The sequence below is a fragment of the Octopus sinensis genome, linkage group LG2, assembly GCF_006345805.1.
Source record: "Octopus sinensis linkage group LG2, ASM634580v1, whole genome shotgun sequence".
Lineage (NCBI taxonomy): Eukaryota > Metazoa > Mollusca > Cephalopoda > Octopoda > Octopodidae > Octopus > Octopus sinensis.
The window spans coordinates 81,034,639-81,062,138 of NC_042998.1; the positions used below are offsets into that span (position 1 = coordinate 81,034,639).

The following is a 27,500-nucleotide window of genomic DNA, read 5'->3' on the forward strand; positions in this document are numbered from 1 at the left end:
GTTGCAAACGATCGAATGCGATCTACAATCTCAGAGGGACAAAACTAAACTCAAGTGATCACCTGTGAAGTTAAAAGCCCATTCAAAATGAAAAAAATAATTCATAGCAATTCAGTAGTCCTCTTAAAATATATTTCACAATAATCAAGATTGAACTATTTATTGTACGACTTTATTTAAGAAATTTATTGTGATATTTTAAAATAATATTTTATCGAAACAATAACCTTGAAATTTGAATTGAGATTGTTTTACGCATGTCTTTTATACGATTAAGTTTTGGATTTAGGCTTAGACATTGAACAGGTTTGACGGAGAAGAAACATTTGAACGTCAACTCAGATTTATATCAATAAGGACCGTGAAGCAGTTTTGTCATAAATTTATGATTCAAATGAAGGGTATATTTTTATGCTTTATGTAAACATTGTAATGTAATCCACACACACACACACACACACACACGAGCAAAACACACACAAACACACACACACACACACACACAAACACGCATATATATATCATATTCTTTTCTACTCTAGGCACAAGGCCCGAAATTTTGGGGAGCAGGCCAGTCGATTAGATCGACCCCAGTATGCAACCGGTACTTAATTTATCGACCCCAAAAGGATGAAAGGCAAAGTTGACCTCGGCGGAATTTAAACTCACAATGTAAAGACAGACCAAATGCCTATTTCTTTACTACCCACAAGGGGCTAAACACCGAGAGGACAAACAAGGACAGACAAACAGATTAAGTCGATTATATCGAACCCAGTGCGTAACTGGTACTTATTTAATCGACCCCGAAATGATGAAAGGCAAAGTCGACCTCGGCGGAATTTGAACTCAGAACATAGCGCTAGACGAAATACCGCTAAGCATTTCTCCCGGCGGCTAAAGTTTCTTTTCTACTCTAGGCACAAGGCCCGAAATTTTGGGGGAGGGGGCCCCGTCGATTAGATCGACCCAAGTACGCAATCGGTACTTAAATTATCGACCCCAAAATGTTGAAAGGCAAAGTCGACCTCGGCAGAATTTGAACTCAGAACATAAAGACAGACGAAATACCTATTTTTTTACTACCCACAAGGGGCTAAACACAGAGAGGACAAACGGATTAAGTCGATTATATAGACTGCAATGCGTAACTGGTACTTATTTAATCGACCCCGAAAGGATGAAAGGCAAAGTCGACCTCGGCGGAATTTGAACTCAGAACATAGCGGCAGACGAAATACCGCTAAGCATTTCGCCCGGCGTGTTAACGTTTCTCCCAGCTCGCCGCCTTATACATATATATTATATATAGTCAAGGATGAAAATGAAGGGTCAGTGTAGTACAAGTTTGATATTCCTTACAATTATTTCAGAGCTATTGTTTCGAAACAAATTACCTATAAATTATCAAGCGTGATACAGTGAACATTATTTATATACACTTATATACTCTTAAGTGAAGAGGCCGGAATTGTACCGAACTTAGTTGTAATGAATATTAAGTTTGAGTTACATTGAGTCATGGTCTTCTTTCTTGACTTATATATTACTCTACGAAATATTTTACATCATTCATGACTAAGGTTTCTGCTCCAAAGGTTTCTTAACAAATGAGTACAATTCTTAATGTGTAGACAGGCTGCAATTCTTACTGAGTGCTGCATAAGGAATACATCGGGATTTCATCGCATCAAAATTTACAATAGAGAGAGAGAGCGGTGTGTGTGTGTGTGTGTGAGAGAGAGAGAGAGAGAGAGAATGTGATAGCCAGATAGAGACTGAATGAGATAGATAGATAGATTAATAGATAGAGTGAGAGAGAGAGAGAGAAAGAGAGAGAGAGAGAGAGAGAAATGGTGTGAAAATTTGGCATTACAACTCTTATTTTCTGAAACATGATGTCAATCGTAGATATTTAATTTGGTGAGATGGTTCAGCTTCGTCACTCCAATATTTCGTCTTTATAATGGTCATTTTTATATCAGTGTTGAAAATCTGTTGCTTATTATTTTTACCAGAGAATGTAGCGATGAGGAATCATTGCTGGAAGCCATTTATATAAGTTTTTATGATATAGGATGTCGGTGGGACCAGTGAGGACAGCACAGGAAATGTCGGAAATGTTTTCTGAAATGTAAAGTAAATAATTGAGATAAAAGCTGCAATTTAATCAGATATATAGACATTATCCCTATGATACATTTATGTGTTGTAGAATAGTTGAAACGGTAAAGCATTTCACTAAATAGTAAAAATATATAGATTTGTCACTCGACGCTTTTATTTCAAATTCCACCGGAGTTGATTTTATCTTTCATTAAAAATGTACCAGCGTAGTTCTGATGACAATATGACTTGTATACACATTCCTGGTTTTATTTTAATGAAAAGAAAAATAGAAATGAAAAACATCGATTTTATTCTTTTAGCATTTTAACCGGCCATATCAGGCCCAAATACTCCTTTTTGTTTCCTTTTCATGCCGGCCAAATCGGGTCTCTCACAGTTACTCTACAGTGTGATTCTAAAAATACGCAATTACATTATCAAAATCTCGAAGCTATGATTAATTCAAAAGAATGGGAATAAATAAGAATCCTATCTGACATAGTCGGAATGCTAAATGGTTAAAGAAGCCAAAACTAGACCAAGATCAAATGTTCTGAAAGCAAATTTGTTGTCGGATAGGGGAAAGAAACTGGATTTAAACTTAGACACAATTAATATGGCGTCCACTCCCCTCATATTTGCCGATATAGACATTTTAATTAAAAAAAAGAAAACAGTTTTTCTTGTTTTAGTAAATACATGAAGTATCGTAGAGGGTTAATGTGTTGTTTAGTTTTTACAAGATATATCTTTACGAAAGTATATTACCCTACATTTCGATATTTAGCCTTGGGTCTTCTTAGAAGAAATCAATATATATTCTATACGTTAAACCGAAATGAAAAAAAAAAAAAAGAATTCTCGTCTAGACTATGTTTAGAAGAGATTACTACTTTTGTCAGTCGCGTACACCTAATCAATAAAATAGTGAAGATATTTGTACAAGATAGATGAAGTATTTGACGAATCCTGTCTGCTCAAGACACGCCTTCGGTCGGAAATGATTATTCTCTAGTTATTTGTTATAAGAATAATTTGAAAATTTCTCATTTGTAATCTTTTATGTTGTACCACACACACACACACACACCACACACACACACACACACACACACACACACACACACACACACAAACACACACACACACGTTTATATATATATTTTGGATTCTTGTAGCCCTTACAAAAATACAATGAATAAGAGTCCCAGATTTTGCATATTAGTATATCAATGCAATGTTGCTGGTTGTGTCTTGAAGTATATATGAAATATTCCGCTATATTATGGAGTATTGATCTAGAAATTATGCAACACACGCGAATCTTGCGCCCAATATCATCTGGTTTGTAAGTAATCTGAGTGTGATCAGCTGTGATTATCTTTTATAAAATGTGTTATGTTGTTTTTACAAACCCATTCACATTGCAGTTACTCGTTTGGATCACGGTCTATGTATTTTTCTTTCGTATATGTGTAACCTGAAGCAAGCATGGCTTGATAATTATCTGTTATTGTTTTTAGATATCATTTGTGGTTGATTTTTTCTATTACAATAGTTTTAGATTGTAGCTGATCGGCAAGCAATTCATTTTGCTGTTTTAATGATCTCAGTACGGCAACCAATAACATTAATAACTAACCTATTGAAATGGTCACGCATACACAATATTATCTGTAAATCCGTTCCCGTTGTCTTTAATTTCTTAAGATGCTTCACTGTCTAAAATCTGGCAAATAACGCCCCGCACTAATGCTACTAATATGGCTTCAAATATTGCAAGTGCGTTAACGTAATTTTGAAAATTTGGCAATTTCAATGAGGTTTAATAATTATTTGATTCTGTGAAAAGAAAATTTCATTTGCGCTCATTCTCACAGTTTACACCCATATACTCATACATACATCCACATACATGGACACGCGCTTGCGATCAAAATTGTAATCAACGTCGAAATCTGTATTGAAATTACTACATTATTACTTCTCAATGAAGTTTCAAATAACCTGTAGGACGTGACAGTCTCTTTTGTTGTACTGTGAATGTCTTGAATTGTAAAGACATCCAAATGCATTTGCTTAAAATGATCGTGTTCTGAAACACGTACTGCCTGTAATAATTGTAAGCCACCACTGAAGAGGTAACTCATTATTAATGAGCGTACGACAAAGTGAGGTCTAGATGTGATTTCATCCGATATTTTCCCAGATATTTCAGAGTGGTTAGACATATGATTCTGTTTCTGATGGACATAATTAGAATTGCTAATTATTTCTATTTGTTTAGTCTGGTTTTTAAAGCACTCACCATGGTGTTAAATTACGAAATATCCGGCACTTTTATGCCTCATCACGTGTGTCTGAATTAACATCTATGTGATAATAATTCATAAGATCATTCTGTATACATAGCTAATCCTTTCAATATCAACTGTACAATCCAATGTATTATTCAAAAGTATCTCATTAGTAGTATCATTAAATAAGGCGGCGAGTAGGCAGAATGGTTAGCCTGCCGGGCAAAATGCATAACGGTATTTCATCTGTCTTTACCATTCATCCTATTGAAGTCGATAAAATAATGACCAGTTAAGCAAGGGATTGATGTAATCGACCATTCCTTTCGCCACAAATTTCAGGTTTTGTACCCATTGTAAAAAAGGGTTATTAGTATCAATAATAAGATGATCAAACATCTGTAGTACTTGGATATATATCTATTCATTCCAGTTCAAAGAAATTGGATAATGTTTTGGTAAATGCTTGATGGAGACCAGATTACTTTTAACTGATGAAGGGCAGTAGTAGTAGGTGATGTGTAGTTGTTAGTGTCTAGCCACTGGTAAATATTGATTAAAATTATTCCAGCAGTAACCGTTTGATCTTTTAAGGGATATCTTAGACTTCAATATATAATCTATCATTTGTTTAAAATTCATATACGATTGTATGGATTACTTTAAGGAGATATTTGGCTATTAATTTGGTAAATCTAGCAAGCACGTAGAACCTTCCTTGTGAGTTCACTGGCTGTGTAGATAGGGTGATCAGCCGTGTTTTTCCACAAGTTGAATTGCGGCGCTAAACTGAATGTGAAAAATATTAAATAATAGCTTACACTGATTTTAGATATATTTTGCTTGGATTGTACAGCTGATGTTCAAAGGATTAACTACGTACACAGGACTATTTTGTGTATTTTGCAGTGAAAATGTCTTCTATGTATCCCCTAAGGCTTCTTGTTTGAATATTGGTATTGACATCATCATCATCATCATCATCATCATCGTCATCATCATCATTATTATTATTATTATTATTATTATTATTATTATTATGGGCTGTCCTTGTAAATCATGTTTTGTCTCCGTTCAGTGAAGAATTTGTTGATAGGTTAGTTGTTTAGGGAGATTTTATTGTTGTTTTTTGTTCTATTTTGATGCAGTACTAACGGCAGTTCGAAGTGTCTGATCAATTTATTTATTTCGTCTCCCACATCGGAAATGTCAACATATTCAAACATAGTGCCAATGTTTGACAGCAAGTCGAAAGGATGGTGGAGTGGGAAGTGATTTACAAAGTAGTGAGGCGGTTATCGCTTAAAAATACTCCAGTGTTTTCACCTGCAACACTTTCATCTAATGTTCGAGACAGTAGCGCAAGCACCACCGCTGCCACCACCACCACCACGAGAACAACCATCACACATGTTAGAGACGCCTTTGAGAACAAAACCAGAGCTAGCAGAAGCAACAAAATTATCCTGTCCGGCAGCAACAACATTAGGATACCAGAGTGGGTGGCAAAATTAGTAATAACACCAACATTAATATATTAATCATCAGCAACAACAACAAATGCTCAACCGACCGACTACTACATCAACATACAACGCACCATCAGGAGCAGCAATTGCATGTATATTTTACAAAATATAGAAGCAGCAACCAGCAAAACAGTTAACGGAGCCTACACGTAGTTTCTGATAAAGTTGCAAAACTTTGACCACCACAACAATAAACTCCATCGCATCCACTGTGGACCTCGTTTCCTCTAAAACAGCAGCAACATGGATGATGATGATAATAATAATAATATAATAATAATAATAATAATAATAATAATAATAATAATAATAATAATAATAATAATGTAAAGCGTTTTATAGCATCCCACATAATTGGCTACACAAGGCCTTTGAGATATACAAGAACTCTCCTGTAGACTCCAAATTCTTACAAGGTCTCCTTCTAAACCATATTAAGGGGATGAGCCAATCTAACATCAGCATAAAATGAAGCATCTCTCCCCATTACTTTTTTGCATGGCACTGATCCTACGCTCAAACGAACTGAGTAACACCAGGTATGGGTTCAAAATGTATAACATTATAGTAAATCATCTATTTTATATGGACAAGCTGAAGCTGTTTGCTAGAAATGACGAAGAGCTAATTGTTTTTTTTTGTTTTCTATGAATAAAGTTAAGAAATCCCTATCTTGGCAATAGAAAACGATGTTATTACCAATTCTAGTAAAACTCTACAATGCAAAATACCTTCAGCATGTGGGTAGTATGAAGAAACACCTCCAAATATATGCCTCCCATTTTCAGTCATTGCCTATTGAACGAAACAGGCGATCGGCTTTTTTGATCATTTGACTGTAAGAAGAGACGGATTTTTACAGTTCAGGTGTATAGTAAAAGAATTTGCGTGCAGGAGGCAGCAAAATCGAGTGACAGTAGCTACTTCGTTTATCCGCCAGACCCTCTTACATGTTTACATTCAAGTTTAACATAATAGTAGTTGCAGCGAAGGATGTATTGTTCTGTATCACATTTTAGAAAGAAGGACGAAAAGGATGAACATGTTCCAAGTGAATGGCACTTGTTTCAGCCGATAATCTGGCGTGTTTATAGTGTCTAGTGTCACGGTGTTTGATGTTGATAATACTTTGATGGATGTTTGAACAATATAATTAAAACTAATAGAAAATAGGAAATGAACTTGAGGAAATAATGGTTTCAAATTTTGGCACAATGCCAGCAATTTTAGGGGAGGGGTAATTAGATTTCACCACCCTAGTTTTCAACTGGCACTTATCGTACCGAAAAGGATGAAAGGCAAAGTCAACCTCTGCGGTGTTTGAATTCAGAGCTTAAAGCATTTTTCCCGGCGTGCTAACGAATATGCCAGCTTGCCGCCATGCACTTGAGGAAATGTTGAAACTGATAAATAAGTGTCCTGTCTAATAGATACATAGTTTCTGTATCTGTACTTACTCTTATCGATCTGGAATTCTTTCGCCCATCTTTTTGTTTGTGTATCAAAGCTTTCAACTTGTGTGACTGCAGTTTCCGTTTCAAAATCACTTCCTCCAAAAAGATATATTTTGCATCCTGGTGAAAATAGAATCATTAAAACTTGCGATCAAAATTATGACTATGTGCAACAAAATACATTCAAAACGATAATCCCTAGGTAGAATGTACACACACGCGCGCACACAGGCACACAGAGAGACCTATATACAGTCATTGCCCCTGAAACGGAGTGCTGCTGCTCGAAATAGATTAGCTGATTTATTTTTCTCTTATTAATGCAGCCATTTTCTTAATTCGCAGGAATTTTGTGATATACAGAGTGTATTTGAAAATCAGTTCGTTTATGTTGGTCCAAGTTGCGAAATGTGTCTATTTCTCTCCACACACACACACCACACACACACACACACACACACACACACACACACACACACACACACACACACACTCACACACACATATATATATATGTATACATACACAGAGGAATTAAAGAAGTCAGCGGTTGTAGTACATCTACAGCACAGGCGCGGAAATATGTCGCGGCCCATTTACGCAACGTCTGAGCAACCACAAATCCTCATTTAGGATACCAGAGTAGTGCAACATCAAGTCCCTGGTTAGCCTTGAATGGAGCTTAAAAGAGAGAGGCATGCCATGCAAAAATAAATGGAAACTCTTTAAACAACCGGAGCTTTCTCAGGCAGAGAGAGCAAGAATCCAGAAAATCTCACTTGACCCGGGACCCCGTTTTAAACTTCAGGATAGAAGTGTTTAGTCAATGTTCCCAACAGAGAAGCTCCATGTTACACTCTTTGAATTCCCCTTTAGTCGGATAGAAACATGACGGAAACTTCGAAAAATCGTTGCGGATATAGCCAATGTGATAGGGAATAACCCCGTCCAGCCTGAAACACTATGTGTAAGTTCTTTGCATGTGTGTATATTTTTGTTTCCTGCCTTCTGTTCTAGAGAGGTTATGATCCCGAGGCCATTAAAGTCTGACGTGTCACCTATACAGCTAAGAAGCTATAACAATCAGCTTCATATATATAGTAGGTCATCCCATACATAATGCGTTTTTTCAATTGCATGAACTAAAAGTCGGAGGGAGACGGGATAAAGTACTTGTGTCAACTTGCTATAAAAGCAGGTGGCAATTTTACCTCGTTTTCTTACTCTAAGTGCAAAGTTTGAAAAGTGCAGTTTGACTTTGACAGGTATTTTTTCAAATCTATAATGGAAGTGACCAAGGGGCATATTTGCCACATTTTACTTTATGAGTTCAATAAACAGAACAATGCAACGGAAAGTGCGAAGAATATTTTAATGCAGTACATAGGGATCGGACAAGAAGCGTAAGCCAGTGTCAACGGCGGTTCCAGAAATTCGGAACCAGAAACTATAGCCTAGAAGATGAGCCTCGTCCTGGAAGATCTGTAGAGCGCGACCAGAACGTCCTGCAAACCCCGGTGGAACAAAATCTCATCGTAACTGAGAAGCTTGGATTTGGTCATTCAACCGCTCATTCAAGTCAGCGCTAGAAGAAAAACGACCATCTTTGATTTAAAACGAAAGGTATTCTTCCATCAGGATAATGCTCGGCCACATACAGTGAGGATGACATTCCAAAGTCTGGAGCAGTTTGAATGGGAAACGATACCCTACCTACCATATTCACCGGACATTGTCCCATCCGGTAATCATTTATTTTGCAGTCATCAAAATCATTTAAACGAAAAAAATATGAATTCTGTAGACGAGGTCAGAACAGTAACGGAGGAGTATTTTTCGTCATGGACAAGTGAATTTTGGAAAGAGGCCTTGAAAAATGGAAGAGCATTGCAAAAAATGAAGGAGAGTATATTTTAGATTGATAAATAACTTTGTTTATCTTAATTTTGAAAAATAAAAGGAGTATTAAAAGAACCGCATTATTTACGAGATGACATAATATATATATACATCCAGCCATTTACCAAATCCACTCACAAGGCTTTGGCCGGTCCGAGGCTATAGTAGAAGACTCTTGACCAAGGTGCCATATCGTGGGACTGAAACCGGAACCTTGTGGTCGGAAAGGCAAGCTCCCTACCACAAAGCAACACATATGTTCATAAATATTAGGTCATTAAGAGTGAAATGTCCAATTTTGAACTGAAAACTTATTTTACTTTATCTCAAAAGAAAGCAATGCGGTTAACCAAATTATGCACCTAAATTATCAACACAATTTTTCCATATTATCGGCCTTTTTTTAAGTCGACAGCAAAGAGTTCTGAACAGCAACAGGCAATGAAATCACGAAAGGCTGTTTTTGAATCTCCTTCAGATTTGAAGTATCCTTCCTACCAAAAAGTTGTCTAATGCCTGGAAAACGTGATACTCAGTTGGTGCAAGGTTTGGTGAATGGTAGATGGAATATGGTACTTCCAAGTTCTGTTCCTGTAACTTAAGTAGCGTCCTTTGTGCAACATGTGGTCGAGTATTGTCTTGCAAGAGAATTGGCTTACTTCTATTGGCTAATCTCGGTTGTTTAATTGTAAGTTCACTCATCATTTCATCCAATAGGCTAATATATACATCCACTGTAATTGACTTACCAGGTCTCATGAAGCTGTAATGGATGACACCAGCGCTGGACCACCAAACATACACCATTAGCTTTTTTTTTTGCTGAATATTCTTTTTTGGGGTTGTGCCTTGGCACTTCGCTTCTATCCAACCACTGCACAGAACGCTTGCTATTGTTGAAAAGAATCCATTTTTCATCATACGTAACAATGCGATGCAAAAATGGTTCGCTTTTATGCCGTGACAGCAAAGAACAGAAAATTCCAAGACGACATGATATTTGATGCTCGTTCAGTTCGTGTGGTACCCACTTGTCCATCTTCTTTACCTTGCCGATTTGTTTCAGATGCTCCAATACAGTTGGAAGCGAAACATCAAACCTTACTGCTAACTCACGCGTAGTTTGAGATGTATCTGCTCCCACTACAGTTTCCAGCTCATCATTATCCAAGAGGCTAATTTTCAAGAGTAAAGTCACCAGACCGGAACTTCTCAAACCATCGACGTACAGTACGCTCATTCGCCACATCTTCACCAAACTCAGCATTGATGTTTCAAACTGCCTGGGATGCAATTAAGGACCCCAGCAGATTTCAACGTGGCGGACTGAGATGTTTCTAAGGGTTAAGATGCACCGAGGAAATTAAGAACTTTGTGTCAAACCAGAAACCGGTCCACATATATTCCTGTTCCATTAAATATATAGCTTTATGCTATAATGGTATGTGAGAGACCTTTTTCGGTTCGCTTGCCCGTATACTTTTGTATCTGTTGTTTTCAGTGTGATTTTTGGTGGTCCAAATGAGATTTTTAACTTTTATTTCTAGCGGGTAGACTTCATCGTGTCCTTTGATTAATATAAATATATGCGTGCGTGTGTGTGAGTGCGTGTGTGTGTGTGTGTGTCTGTATGCATGTATGTATGTATGTATGTATGTATGTATATATATATACATATACATACATAATACTTTATTAAAAATAAACACAGCCTTCTAGTATTAGATTTAGTAGTTGATAAAGAGATAAATGAATTAGAAATTAATTACAATCACTCTATGACCACACTATGCTCCATGCAATTCTTAGAAGTGTAGTTTGTTCTTAGCTTCAATAGCGACAACATGAATTTCTTCCATCAGTTTGCTCTGTTGAAAATTTTGAGAAAAATTATATTAATGTGTCCTACTTGTTAAAATTCCATTTATTTATTGTGCAGCTGAAGATGGTACTACATTTAAATTATGTAATGATTGCATTGTTAAATTAAATAGCGGCGCTTGAAACGGTCGTACTGCATCATTATTTGATCAAGTCGTAGAAATATCTGTATGCCTTTAGATGTCTCCTCTTACACCTACAGCTTGCAGTATATTTAGAGGAAAATTTCTTTGGGAGACACTAGGCAGGATATAGTTTTAGAATTTTTTATTTTGGTGTAAGGTTTTTTTGAGTAAATATGGTTTGTATTCAGGTATTGAGCTACGAAACTTTACACCAACACTCTCTTAGCAGTGTAACACACACACACACACACACACACACACACGCACACGCACACTCTCTCTCTCACACACTTCTTCTCTTTCCTCCCTCTCCCCCCCTCTCTCTCTCTCTCTATATATATATATATAAGTTACAGATATCGGGTCAAAGGAAAAGTAATTTGAAATTAATTTTCTTTTGGGTTTGAAAATAATAAGCCATGTAACTTAGAAAACACAAATTATTTCTTAGATAAACTAAGCATGCATACTGTTAAGTATGCTTCCACAATGAGACGTATACATTTATTTTCCTCACAAACAGGAAAACACATAAAACTTTTCAACACCTTTTGCTGCTATAAAAATTGTATAGGCTGTCTACAAGAATATTAATAAAATTGGAGACGTTCGATAATAAATGTCTGCTTGAATGTTTGAAGTAAAATCTGTTGAGACAACATTTCACACAAATTCACATACGCACACGCACGCACATAAACATATCCGTTGTGCACACACCTATGTAGACATATACGCGCGTACAAACAAATATGACTACATTATATGTACACGTATACAATAAATGTTTAGGCCTGATTATTTATTAATTGTTATTTGAATTATTGAAGCAGTGACTAATCTTAAATCAACCTAATATTTATGCCATTTCAGTTTGATTGATGAATTTTAGTTGTTTACAGTCTTCATTTTTACGATTTAGGTAATTAAAGAAAAAAACGTTAAGACAACAACATATTGTTGTGAAGAAGACAGGAAAAAGAAAAAACATAAATGAAGGTTAAAAAATTTCGAAGATTTAGTATTTGTTGAATTTTGCTAGAGAAAATATTAAAATTTGTCTAAAAATGAGCAGATAAAAGAGAAATGTTTTCAATGAGATACAGCTAAGAATCGTTAGCATCATCGAGATTTTATTTAATTGTAGTTTCCACCAACTTTGAATATTTTCTAAGATAAAGGTTGATTTTATGAGAGTTTGAATTGCACTCGTCAATGAGAGGTAACGTTAGCTTTCTCTTCTGTTTACATAGGAGAGCTGACGCTGTTGAACTTAGCAATTAGTTATTCAACAGAATCAATATATGGGCGGGATTATGATACACTGTTGGTGGAAATTTATATGAATACAACAAAATGGGAAGCAGTATTTTCCAGGATTTATATTTGTATCGCAGAGTTACAGGTTTAGAAGTTATTTAATTTTCATTATTTCAGGATAAAAACAACGCTGCCAGTTGGCAGACTCGTTGGCACACCAGGCAAAATGATAAGCGGCATTTTGTCCCTCTTTACGTTCCAAGTTCAAATTCCGTTGAGTTCGACTTTATTTTTTCGGTGTCGATAAGTAAAACACTGCAATCGACTAATCCCTTTAAAAATTTTCAGGCCTTCGACCTTTAGTGGAAAAAATTATTCAAGGATAACAGGAAGGTGGATAGCTGGCAGATCATTAGCGTGGTGGGTAAAGGGTTAGCGACATTTTGTCCGTCCTTACGTTCATTGTTCAAATTCGGCTGCAGTCGTTTTTACCTTTTAGAGTCGATAAATAAAGTGCCAGTTGTGCACTAGAGTCGATGTAATCGACTTATTCCAGAAGTTCGTGACAATATGCCAAAATTTAAAACCATTATTTCAGTATGAATCACGCTGTTAGCAGAATTGGTAAATTATTCGTAAAACAAAATATTTTTCGTACAGAAGAAACAAATGCAAAAAATGAACCTCAATGTATATGTATACATTATCTATCTATCTATCTATCTATCTATCTATCTATCTATCTATCTATCTATCTATCTATCTATCTATCTATCTATCTATCTATCTATCTACTTATCTATCTGGTGGGGCGCTGATCAATTTGGATCAATCAAAAGCTTTCGATAGGGTAGATCATAACTTTTTGGAGGCTGTCCTTAAAGCGGCTGGTTTCGGTCCCATCTTCCGCGGTTATATCGCCGCCTTATACAGCAGTATCCGCTCGGTAGTTCGCGTAAATGGTCATCTATCCAGACCATTTAACATCATGCGTTCGGTTTGTCAAGGATGTATTGACTCTTGAGCCACTACTCAAGAGTCAATACATACAAAAGCTGGCGACGTGAGCTGGAATGCGGGAGGAGCGTATCTGCATACGCGGACGACGTCACCGTCATACTGTCGAGCAGAAACACATCGACCTGGTCGGCGAGACATTGTCCCGTCGTGCATTGTTCCGACCCTACCATCACCAAACTGGAACGCATTTTCTTCTGCTGCATGCAGTGGTTGATGATGCGCAGACACCCGCTGAGACCGCGACATCTACGGCTCTACGTAAACAACCGTGAACAGGCATGCGCCGAGACTGCGACATCTCCGGAACTTCATCGATGACGGTGAACAGGTGTGGGCGCCATTTGTGAGGCGCGATTTCCGGCAGCTCGTCTCCATGACCGAACTGCAGTCGTAGATCAAAAAGAAGCCAAGGAAGGGCGAATGGCACCGTGATTGTCGCGTTGCTCTCAAGCAACTATGTCGTCCCGGGTCTACCTTGAGCGACTACAACACAACCAAAGCATTCTATAGGGGATTAGTGGAGGGAAGGCACGACGACGTTCTCGGGGCGAACCTGGGCATCAACGAGAAATACCTGACCCGCTTGTTCAAGACGACTTTCGGGCCGGGATCTATGGACAACTTCCAGAGATCCCTGGCCTGGCAGTGCTTTCGAGAAGCGCTACCCGTTCGAGATAAGCTCTACAGGCATGGCTCGAGAAACACGGGGCGGACCTGCCCGAGATGCGATCAGAGCGACGAAACCGTCCTGCACGCACTCGTACAGTGTCCAACCATTTCCGACCCGTGGGCCTATGTCGAACAACTGCTATCGTGTGTGGGACGAATCAGTTTATCAACCAAGTCTATCGTGAATAATGTCGCGCTTCCTTCCTTGAAACGGGAAAGAAGAGCCTTTTTCACCGCACTTGTGGCTATGGCGAAAGAATGCGTATGGTAGACGCGTCTGAAAGGTCTAGAGACAAATACTTTCCTCTCTGGTCAATCTCTCATCAAATTATTCAAGTATCACTTGAAGAGGAAAGTGAGAGTAGAGAGAGAAGTTTTGTCTAGTGAATGTTTAAAAAAAAGATGAGTGAATGTAGCAAAAATGGCACATGTCAATGACGGAGCCACCTTGAGCATGGTCCTATGGAAGGAAACAAGTAACTTACTGTAATGTGTTTTTTGCATGACTACGGATAAACCTAATCTGTTTCCCATTTTACACTATGATACTTCTGTGATACACGATCCCTATTGATCGTTTTTTTTTACCACGTTCCTTTTTGATAGAAATTATATCCCCTTTTATTTTGTTTCCTTCCCAAAAGGAAACGCTCTACTTTGTAGTTTGTCCCCTGTGTGTTCAACCCTGTGTGGCCAATAAAGAAACATATCTATCTATCTATCTATCTATCTATCTATCTATCTATCTATCTATCTATCTATCTATCTATCTATCTATCTATCTATCTATCTATCTATCTATCTATCTATCTATCTATCTATCTATCTATCTATCTATCTATCTATCTATCTATCTATCTATTCTCTTCTCTTTCTCTCTCTCTACACACACCACACACTCTCTACACACACACCACACACATACACATTTATGTACGTGCATGTATGACTGTGTGTGTGCGTGCATATAGATATATAGATATGTGCTTGAGCTCATTTTATCTTCCTATTTTTTGTTACTCAAACAATATCTTCTGTAATATATCAAAATATAGAGTAGCACTTCTCAATCGTCCTAAAAGCACTTACTTGCAAATAAGATTAACCAGAGGACTAGAAGCCATGAGGGTAAAGTAAATATTCACCTCAAGAATATTTCCATATATAAACACTGATGTTGGACTACCTTCCTCCCTCTCTATCTTTCTCACTCTCTCTCTCAGTGTCTCTCACTCTTTCTCTCTTTTCTATCTCTGTATGTGTATGTATGCGTATATATATATATATATATATATATATATATATATATATATATATATATATATATATATATAGATTTGTGTATTTTCCCTTGTTAACAATTAACACGAAAAAATATATAGAGAGTTACCAGGGTAGCTAAAATCCCACAAGTAAAAAGGTTGTAACTCCTTGTTTTTAAAGGTAGAAACTTCGGGTTTACGTGAAATATCTTGTATAATATATATATATATATATATATAAATGTAGTTAAACGCAAGTGTTATTCAAATTCTTTTACGTCCGACACATGTCTCGAAGTTATGACTGGTATTATTCCAAAGGAATAAAATGGTGTAAAACAATGTAGTCTCTTCAGGGAAATGAAGAAATGAAACTCGTCAATAAGACATTTCAACAGAAAATGATGGATATGTACAGTGATTAACTAAACGCTATTAAGTTTGTTTAAAAAATGTTATAGGATATAACGTCAAATGTAGCCTATAGAAAGAGGAGGGATAAAGGAAAGAAAAACTAAATGAATAAGAAGTATATAACTATATGTATATTAAATATAACCATATAGACTTGGAAAAAGATATATCAAGTGAGTGTGAAATGTAAGAAGAAAATTAATGTTATATTATATATAATATATATATATATAAATGTAGTTAAACGCAAGTGTTATTCAATTCTTTTACGTCCGACACATGTCTCGAAGTTATGACTGGTATTATTCCAAAGGAATAAAATGGTGTAAAACAATGTAGTCTCTTCAGGGAAATGAAGAAATGAAACTCGTCAATAAGACATTTCAACAGAAAATGATGGATATGTACAGTGATTAACTAAACGCTATTAAGTTTGTTTAAAAAATGTTATAGGATATAACGTCAAATGTAGCCTATAGAAAGAGGAGGGATAAAGGAAAGAAAAACTAAATGAATAAGAAGTATATAACTATATGTATATTAAATATAACCATATAGACTTGGAAAAAGATATATCAAGTGAGTGTGAAATGTAAGAAGAAAATTAATGTTTATATTATATATAATGATAGCTATCACTTATATGAACTAAAGGTGTGTTTCTGCCAATGTTTACATCAGTATGCACGCTCTATAACCGAGTTTACAAGGGGATTTTTAGAAAAAAGGAAAAAAAAAGAATAATTCAGAATTACAGAGAAGACAGAATTCCTTGCCTTTGTCATAAGGTATCAAGATTGAAGAGAATTAGCTAATCTAAATTAAATTTCTAAGTCTATATGGCGCTGTGTGGCGCGACCGGGTGCTTGGCGGTATAACCACGTGGGCAGACTGGGCTCGTTAGCCTTGGTTGGCAGCCAGTCTAGGAGAAGGAAAACTCTGACTCCAAACCCTCGCTCCGCTGCCTTGCGGATGCTCTAGGGAGAGGGAAAGCTATGGGAGTAAACCCAGACAGAAAATCCGGAGTGGAGCCCCGAAGGCGGTAGGGTGTCGAATCTCGACCCCTTTCCGGCAACTCCTGCAGCCAACCAGACTCCAAACGTACTGCACTGCATTCCTTTGGATTATGTCGGGGTGGGGGGCGAGAGGGAGATTCTGGTGTCTGGGCAGCCCAGTGTCTTCGTTTCTACCGCCCAGGCTTGCGCCATGGAGAAAACTACTCCATCGATGGATATATATATATATATATATATATATATGTATGTATGTATGTATGCATTCTTTTATTATATTTGTTTCAGCCGTTTGATGGCGGCCTTGGTTGAGTACCGCCTTTTCTTTTAGTCGAAGAAATCGACCGCAGGACTTATTCTTTGTAAGCCTAGTACTTATTCTATCGAACTGGTTTTGCCGAACCGCTAAGTTAAGCGAACGTACACACACCACCATCGGTTGTCAAGCACAAACATTTGCACACACACACACACGCACCCCCACATATATATACGACAAGCTTCTTTAAGTTTCCGTCTACGTAACCCACTCACAAGGCTTTGGTTGGTCCGGGGCAATAGTAGAAGACAGTCGACCAAGGTTCCACGCAGTGGGACTGAAGCCGGGACCATGTAGTTGAGAAGCAAGATACTTACCACACAGCCATTCCTATATATCAATGTGGCTAGAAATATATTTGATTATATACTGTTACGCTGCGTCCCTTATGTTCTTTGAATAATCAGCAAAACTCGCAGTAACAGTTTAAGACGCCCTTAGCTACTGATACATACATACATTCATACGAAGGTACTATATTATATATATATATATATATATATATTATATATATATATATATATATATATATATATATATATAAGTAAAGAAAGGATTCTACAATTCAAGTTTCTGTATTTACTCTTATGAGGAACAATTTATTCTAGAATGCACGAATGAGCACACTCTATAGGTAAGAGTTCATCGTCATATCAACGAGTTGTTTTTAAAAATTACTACATACAAATCTAAGTATAGTTACTTTCTCATGTATAGCTCGATTTAGGTTGTCAGAGAGGCAGTACCTACTACTTCTATGACAAATTTGATGAAAAACGCAGTATATTAATAAAGGGTCTAACCAACCACTGATAATTATTAGCACTATAGTTAAAAGTATTAGTAACTCTGTGTCTGTTTTGTTGATGGATTGGGTTCGACAGTTGTGTCAGCAGTGTCCATGTAAAATGAAATAATGTCAATTTACCTCAATTTTGCAATGGATTTCGAGAATGATGAAAAATGTAGCCAAGATTTGAGTGAATTTTACGTGGTGAAGAATAGTTGAGATGTGAGAAACACTAAGTTTACAGTTATCCAATGTGGAGAGGTTGTCGATTAGGCAAAAATACTAAGGAATTTGATAGAAATGTCTAAGATGGCAACGATTTGTTATAGACAGAAACGAATGATAAGTGTTAGCTGATTTGTTGTGACTGAAATGACACCGAAATAGACAAAAAACTGGGGGCTCAACGCCATCAACAAATAACTTGCTATAAGAAGAGTTAATCTTATTCCAATAAATAATTCCATACCTAATTAAAAGCGAGAAAGTAGCGTACGATACCAAACTTTACATCTTAACCTTTCTCAGTCAGAGTATGGGCTGTTGTAATTTTGCATATAGCATCTCTAAGATTGATAAATATACATTAGGGGTATAATAAGATCGAATCAATTACCTATACACTCATTCAAGTGTGCATTACTGTTAATGAGCGTAGTCATAAAATTAATGTTCACATATTAAAGATGAGGATAAATGATATTATTCACGTTGAGTAAGTATTGAGAATGCTAAAATATAATCGATTTTGTAATGTATCAACTGAAAGATGAAATTCATGAATTGATAATACAACAGATTGTTAGTGCATTGATAGGGACATATACTTTCTGGGCATTACCAATTATATTCATATCTTCTTGTCTAAAACCATCGCACACAAATCTAATACCTCTTTGTGTACGACTTCAAATAATAAACACACCACATCATATGTACTTGTTAGATGCACTCTTTACTGGTATAGTACTCTTAGCAAACTCTGAGCAGCTGCAGTGAGCCATGGAGGGATTGTGTATAATGAATGCTTTATAACTAATTTGAGATTGCTGCGATCAGATATCAATTCACGTTTGAATTGATCTACGTTCCACTGTAATTTACAGATATGTAATCTGTATATATACGGTTTGACAGAATTAGGAAACTGTCGTAATGTTATAACACACTTATGCGTATATCTATAAAGAACTTGACAATGCTTGTATGTGAGAATAAACGAATATTATAACCTTGCTGTATCCCTAATTTTGAAATTTCTTTATGGGAACTGACACAGTATTTCAGTCGTCAAATGATGGTCTATAATAGTCATCAGATTTATATATGTCTATTGTTGAGCTAGGAACTTTTCTATAACTGCTGTATTCTGTCACTCAAAATACTTGCCTTTTGTCTTGGGGATTGTCAATTGCCAGTTTAAATAACACTAATAATGTTTACGCAACAAAGCAGTGATTTCCACAAAATGCAATCGATGTTTGATTACCTAATTTCAAATGTGTTGCATTGCACCGGGGATATTGAGGAGAAGGCAGGTCAAGGTCCCAAGGACAGATTAAGTCAGGTGAACCATACGAGCCCAGTGAAACATGTGGTTTGAAGGCGAATACTCTTGGATTAGTATACATGCAGACTTTCTTTCCTCTGTCTTTTTCCGTGGTGACTCCTGTAAGATATGAAAAAGAAATCCAGTCATTCTATCATTCAACTTTTCATAAAAAGAATTCTTAAAAGTATTAAAATATATTCAGTATCCAGTAAGAGATATAGTGTTGATGTTGTGTTTATCCTTTCCTACATTTTTTTTGCAATAAAATTTACATGTATTCAAATATTTTAGTCGGCTGTCCGAAACGTTAGTTAACCACATATTGAATGTTTATATGGAGTCAGACGAAGAGTGGCTAACAAAGAAATTGTTAACTTTATCATAACCTAATATTATCTTCAGCTCGGGCAATCAATTTTCTTATTTTAAATCCGATCACTTATTTTAAAAGCAGTACCAAGTTTACCCCGCGTCTGTAGACGTGTAAAATAAAAATTTGTTTCGTGAGATATAATTTTACTGTAGTTATGTCACTAATATAGGAAGAATCCAATTATATGTTAAGTTTCAGAACTTTATCCATAACTAGTTATATAGGGCTATTGTTGTTGAAGAAAGAATATATTAATAAGAATCCACGTTCTCTATGTAATTTTCTATCTTAGCTCAAAATCATTTTACTTTGTAGATTCCGTAAATTCGTTTTAATCATAAATTGATAAGAAACTGTACTTAGTTGAAAAAAATATTTTGATAAAAGTCATAGACTAGGTACATAGCAAATCTGTATAAAAACCGAGAGGATTGTTGCTTCAAGGTTATGTTTCACACGTTGATCGCCACTTGCACGAAACTTGAACGAGGTAGAAAGTTGCAATTCAGTATTACGGGTTATTGTTTGCTCACTTTTTTTTTTATCTAATGAGTCTATATAATATATACATATATATGTATGTCGTGTAATTGGTATAAATATATGAATATAGAATGCGTATATATAATAATAATAATAATAATAATAATAATAATAATAATAATAATGATAATAATAATAATATTAATAACAATAACAATAACAATATTAATAATAATAATAATAATAATAATAATAATAATAATAATAATAATAATAATAAGAAGAAGAAGAAGAAGAAGAAGAACACTTTCCATACAATAACCACCAGAGCATCACAACAAATCACAGCACATACCCAAGCACACAGAGCTGTACTCGGTAGTGAAGTGAAAGCACGATATAAAAAATATACTACTGAATAATAATAATATGACCTTAACCAGTTGAGCATGTCCCTTAGTGGCTGACGATATGTGCATCTCTGATCATGAGCAGAAGTAGTGGGGGAGCATCATAGCCATGTGTTGAGAGGGATTCTTTGGGGTTTGAATAATTCACCTCTGGAAACATGGGTGTTTCGTTCAACATCCTTAACAACCCTTATTCAGGGACCTTTTGAGCGGGGTGGGTTACTCGACCAGAAGAAAGTTCTAACTGGGCCCCTTCTGCAAGGTCATGTGCTGTTTATTTTGATATGAGATCAACATGTCACGCACATATGGTTGTGATGCATGTGCCTAGTGTACCCTTATCAGATGGGTATACTGGGCTTTGTATATTTTACCCCAGTGTCACTTTGATGGCATGCACTGCTCTCTCACTCAATAATAATAATAATAATAATAATAATAATAATAATAATAATAATAATAATAATAATAATAATAATAATAACAAAAACAACAGCAATAACACTGTGCAGCAAATTTCGGTGTCAAGACAAAAACATAATTCTCATGTGCATTTTATGAAGTGGATTGTGTTAAATTCGAATTTTATAACAAAAATTCCCATCACGTCACATTTTCTAGTTAATTACCGATTTAATAACTATGCAATATAGACTAATTTTCACGATGCTATAGATTTATTTTGCTCCCAAAGTGAGATTAGGTAAGTCCATTGGATTAACCTACATTTTGATATTTACTTCGTTTGTAAGACGTCTCAGGTGTGACACGCTTAAGGTTCCAGCAGAAGTCAACTAGCATAGCTTCGCTCCATTTTCCCTTATACCTGTTTTCCATTGACGCTATACCTTGATGGAAAATCTCTCCATGTTCATCACTCACTCGCATTCTCTGGAAAGAAGGACGGATGAGAATGAAGAAAGTGTATCTTCAGTGACATATTGTATCCGAGATCTTGGTAGCACTTGATTAGACTCTACACTATACTCTCTCCGGGCCAATTTGTGTTTCTCCAGAAGTCCTTTGCATACATCTTTAAATGCATGCCCGGACGCTAACTCAGTTTCATCCACTGTCGCCTTAGCAGCTACAAGTTGACGGTTCTGGGGGGCCTACGAACATGCCCTCTTTAATCTTGGCATCACTTATTTAAGGGAAGATTGCTTTGAGGTACTGGAAACATGGCTTCTTATGTTGCAGTGCTTTGGTAAATTGCTTCATTAGGACTAGTTTTATATGCAGTGGTGGCAAAATGATTTTCACCTTAACTAGTGGCTTGCAATTCACATTATTGTATCCAGGCGTCATAGTCTCCCGAGGTGGCCATTCTGAGCGTACATAATGTTCTGATCTGATCCTTCAAGTTTGTAGCCCTTTAAGTAGGGCTACTACTTTTAAGTCTGCACGAATTAGCCAATCATGCTCCTTGTAACTTATGCGGTCTAGAATAAAAGTGAGGTTCTCATATGTCTCTCTTTAAATGATTGAGTGAGCAATTAGAACTGAAGGCATTGTGTTCCGAATGTGTAACAGAAAAGCTTTTATGCCGTAAAGGGATGCATCTATGAATAACCTGCACTCTTTTAGTTCATAGATCAGCTCAAGGGCATTGAATATCTCTGACATCATTGCAATAAGTGAAATTGTTTTCCAAAGTGAAGAATTACTGTAGATCAGCAGAACGCTTCTTAAATGCTGTAATTCGAGCATCTTTATCCAATAGGTTCCGTTGTTGCAGACGTTGAGCCAGGACTTCGCTCTGTTGATTAGCAAGTGTTAGATCACGAACTAGAACATTGAGTTCAGGTTGGGTGATGAGGTGTGGCTTCGTGTCAGATCTACCACGGATTTGCACTCATATAACTATAAAAATATTGGGTGTACTTTTATAATTTTGATAGATTCGATTGACAAATACCTTAGTAACATCCCATTAAAATTATTTCAAATTCCGTTCATAACTTTTTAGAGTTATCAGTTTCGACCCAATCCTGTTTGCACTCAATTCCTACGGAGCCATCAGTGTACTTAACGTAAGTAAGATGGTAATTTACGAGAAACTGGGGGTCGCAGAAAGAAACGGATGTTATATTCGTGATCTACAAAATATCCATAGAAAAATTTATTCTCATTTCTGTTTTTTTTTCTCTGATCCTCTCTCCGTCGTGTGTAGGAACTTCCGCTTGTAACGGTGTGTTTTGGAATCCAGTGTATTTATAATTTTTTCCACTAACGGATCTGATTTTTGATTTGTTAAAGAACTGATGACATTTTGCTTTTCCGGTGATCAAGTTTGTCGTTCTGTTTGATAGGCTTCCCTGTGAGGAACGGTCATCAGTCGTTCCGGTTGATTGATTCTTTTAAAGGGTGATTTTGTTGTAATTGCTGAAGTTCGGTTTTGATTGGTCTAAAGTTAGGTGACGTCAGCAACTGGTGTTTGTAAAATTTCATTGATCTAGAGATAGGTGACGTCGACAGGTTGTGTTTGTATGGTGTTATTGTATGGTGATTTGGAGATGCGGTTTTGAAACCCGGGTGGAAGATTGTTACTATTTTTTTTTAAATAGTTGTTCCTGGTTGTTTTTTGTGGAAAAATTGAGTATTTTATCCTTTTTCTCTTTAGTGTTTTTTCTTCTTTCTAGAAGATATTTAGCTGTTGTTTATATTTTTTAATGAGTATGCTTTCCTTATTTAAACAGAATTGCGTTGAAGTGTTTCTGGTGCATTGACAGAGAAAGAAGATTTGGTATTTCGGGTTTATGTTAACAGGGTATTGGCCTAGGTGTTTGCTTACGAGAAGTTTCCTAATCCTGGGGTCCCGGATTTGTTGCCTGTGCACCGTTAGTCCGTCCCTCAAGGTTAAACTAGCTTGACATATGTAGTCTCCACCACACCCTCCACATTTGAGAACATAGATTAAAAAATGTGATTTTTTAATTGGAAAAGTTTGACCTGACTTAAATTTGTATCTTGAGTCCTCTAAGAAGAAGATGCAAGTTCTGCAGTTAGGGCGGTTGCACTTTTTTTTAATAGTAGGGTTGTATTTTTGTTGGGCAATTTGGCTCTGGTGAGTAACTCTTTTAGGGATTGCGGTTGTCTCTTACTTTTAATAATCCTATGTGTTTCCAGTGCCTTTTTCATTCGTATGTCTTTAATAAGGAAGAAAAAATCTGTAAATCATTCAAAACCTCACTAATGCATAAATATGAAAATAACCCTAATCCTGGAAGAGAAAAAATAACTTCATCTGTCAACAGCCTTCCGATATCAAGAAAGCTATACTTCGAGTATGGGAAAAACATGATAAAAATCATAAATTCGCTTTCTGGAATATAGTCAATTCCAATAAATTCCAATAAAGTAGAGATTTTCCAATGAAGCAGAGATATACGAGAGACGGCTCAGTTCAACTTCTTATATTCTCCCCAGAAAGCTACAAATTAAAGCCATCCCCAACGAACCAGCAAAATAGAGAGAACCTAAGGAGAAAATGTTTCTGGAGAACTTCACAATGGAGATAGAAATCTTGAAACTCAGAGCTCAATCCCACCAAGAAAAGATTACCTCAATTGATGAAGAAATGACAGTTGAAATAGCGAAAATAGATCAAGGGGGACTTTTTGATAATACCATTCCACTTTGGAGAAAGAACTGTGAAAACGAAGAAGTAATCTTACTTCAAAGGTGGGAAAAAAAGCAACGATTGATTCAATAACTGTGAAGAAAAATCCAAGGGGGAATACCAATCTGATAACTTTTTCTTGAAAAACAAAAAGAAAACTAAAACTTACGAACTCCACACAATCGGAAGAAAGTCACTACCAGAACAATACCGGAATGCCCATCCAGAACCAAGAATAACCAGTACCCTTTCCAGGGTTCTAAATACTCATCAAAGACATAAAACGGGAAATTCCTTTACATTACAAGACGAGACACACCCACTCAAAGATACAGAAATCCATCTCACCCCAAAGAACCCTTCAGGTCTCCGAAGTAACATATTCGTGAATAAATCTTTCGGACAGAATTATAAGAGAAATAAGAAATAAGAGATTTCGAACAGGACCAAAGAAGAAGTAGGATCTTTTCCCGCTCGAGGCATTTCTTCCACAATAACTACCTCGTCCAGACAGGATACAACCATTACGACAACCTCACTCAGACCCGACTGCAACGGAGAACCGACAATAGACCAAGGGTCAGCGGAAGGACATTCAACAGGAACACTAATTACTTATATAAGAAATCAAGAAACCTATTTTTAGATAAACTGGCCTAAAACCGGGACACTCGATGGCACCAACCAAATGTGAGATCCCGAAGGCGATAAATCTCTCACATAAAAACCTTTCAAACCAGCAAAGGGATTGAATTTCACCCCAACATTTAACGGTGTATATATCTGTGTGTGTTGTGCGCGCGCGCGAGCGCGTGTGTGTGTGTGTGTGTGTGCGTGCGTGTTAATGTGGGTGCGTGGAAAGATACATGCTAGAGTGTTACAGTCTCGATTACAGAATCAAGTCTTCGATTCCCAGGTCGGTGACACATTGTGTTCCTGAACAAAACACTTCAGTTCACGTTACTCCAGTCCATTCGGCTGTAAATAGGTAACCTTGCAATCAACTAACATTCTGTCCGAAGGATTTGATAGTCAACCAACCTCACCATCAGGGTCGCAACTCTCAAATGCCACAGTAAAGCAAGGAAGAACATTGTGGCCAGCGGTGTTTAACCACAGCCCACTCTCTGAAAGATAGAGCGACATATATATATATATATATATATATATATATATATATATATATATATATATATATATAAACACACACTCTTTTACTTTTATATTTGTTTAAGTCATTTGACTGCGGCCATGCTGAAGCACTGCCCTTAGTTGAACAAATCGACCGCAGGACTTATTCTTTGTAAGTCTAGTACTTATTTTATGGGTCTCATCTGCCGAACGGCTAAGTTACGGGGACGGAAACACATCAACATCGGTTGTCAAGCGATGAAGGGGGCAAACACAGAGACAAACACACACACACACACACACACACACACACACACACACACACACACACACACACACATATACGAAGGGTTTCTTTCAGTTTCCGTCTTCCAAATCCACTCACAAGGCATTGGTCGTCCCGAGGCTATAGTAGAAGACACTTCCCCAAAGTGTCACGCAGTTGGACTGAAAACGGAACCATGTGGTTATTAAGCAAGCTACTTACTACACAGCCACTCCATATATATATATAAACACATACACTCACATACAACATAAAACAGACACACACACGCACACACATATACATAAACACATACACACACATATTAACTCAGAGGTAGCAGATAACGACCGCTAGATAAAAACATGAAATGAACGATATTACTTATTAATAGACATACATTTTACCTTTCAATGTGTAAATTAAGGAAAGTCGTGACACCATTTGTTTTGCCTATTTTCTTTTTAGAACTGCATGAAATTACACTTTTATGAAAATGTCACACTGTTTAGTGCAATATTTTCTAATATATGTGTAATTGAACAGTATATATCTTATTTTGTTTTCAGCTACTTAGTTATGATATTGTTTTCTACAATTACATTTTATTAGCTGTTTGCTGAAAACGGTATATATGTCGTTTTTCTGTTATGTATGTATATCTAGTGCAAACTAAATTCAAATGCACTCGTATAAATGTATATATTAAATTTAAATGATATTTATCCTTCATTCGAAGAATCCCTTTTTGTTGATACTACTATTTACGAAACAGTACATGCAATACACACACACACACACACACACATATATATATATATATATATATATATATATAGAGAGAGAGAGAGAGAGAGGGGGGAAGAGTGAGAGAGAGAGAGAGGGGGGAAGAGTGAGAGAGAGAGAGAGTGGGGAGAGTGAGAGAGAGAGCTTTTGAAGTGATGTACAGATATTGTATATTCAGAATAATAAGGTAGTCAGAATGTTCCATGATATATATATATATTTTTACTTATAGTTTATTTGCATTTTTAGCGCTTTCTTCCGTTATAGGATTTATCAATATGTGGTTTAAAGTTAGATTTCTTGGTCTTTTATATGTATATATATAATTGCTGTGTGAGTGTATAGTGAACTAAAAATCACTCTTTTGTAAACATCTAGAATTTCAATCAAAAAAATTTGACGACATCCATACAACTATTCTTTAATGAATACAAAAGAACAAGACCTTGAAACGTAATTATAATTTTTACTGAAGAAAGTCAAAAACAACATTTGGTAAATTCAAATACAAAGATTCTATTTCCTTCCCCACCTTAAAAGGCCACAAAGTATTAAACAAACAAGTCTGACCATACCAATGCTCAATCCACACCTTTTTACCTCCCCTTCCTTCTCAAAAAATGTTTGCTTCTTTCTCTCCCTTGCTTGGCAAACCGCACAATTTTTTTAATACATAAAAAGGCCAAGAAACCTAACTTTAAAATACTTTTTGATAAATCCGATAACGGAAGAAAGCTAAGAAAAGTTAAATAAAATGGAAATAAAAAATATGTATTATCATCCAACATTCTCACTTCCTTATTATATATATATATATAATGTTTACATTACTGTGAT

The 27,500-nt window shown here is 36.2% G+C and overlaps 1 protein-coding gene across 2 annotated transcripts in view; it reads right to left on the bottom strand.

Annotated features, from left to right (window-relative positions):
* Nucleotides 1–1,198: 1,198 nt before the first annotated feature.
* The window catches only part of LOC115232376 (kelch-like protein 5), a 172,006-nt gene continuing 145,704 nt past the window's right edge, over nucleotides 1,199–27,500 (bottom strand). Inside the window, exons 7-9 of one of the 2 annotated variants that reach the window (XM_029802230.2) lie at nucleotides 19,531–19,710; nucleotides 7,393–7,509; nucleotides 1,199–2,127 (exon numbers count right to left, since the gene is read on the bottom strand). In XM_029802230.2, coding sequence (XP_029658090.1) covers nucleotides 2,012–2,127; nucleotides 7,393–7,509; nucleotides 19,531–19,710 — 413 coding nt within the window. In that variant the 3' untranslated portion in view covers nucleotides 1,199–2,011. The remainder of the gene's footprint in view (nucleotides 2,128–7,392; nucleotides 7,510–19,530; nucleotides 19,711–27,500) is intronic. The other variant, XM_036514633.1, reaches the window with a different exon arrangement.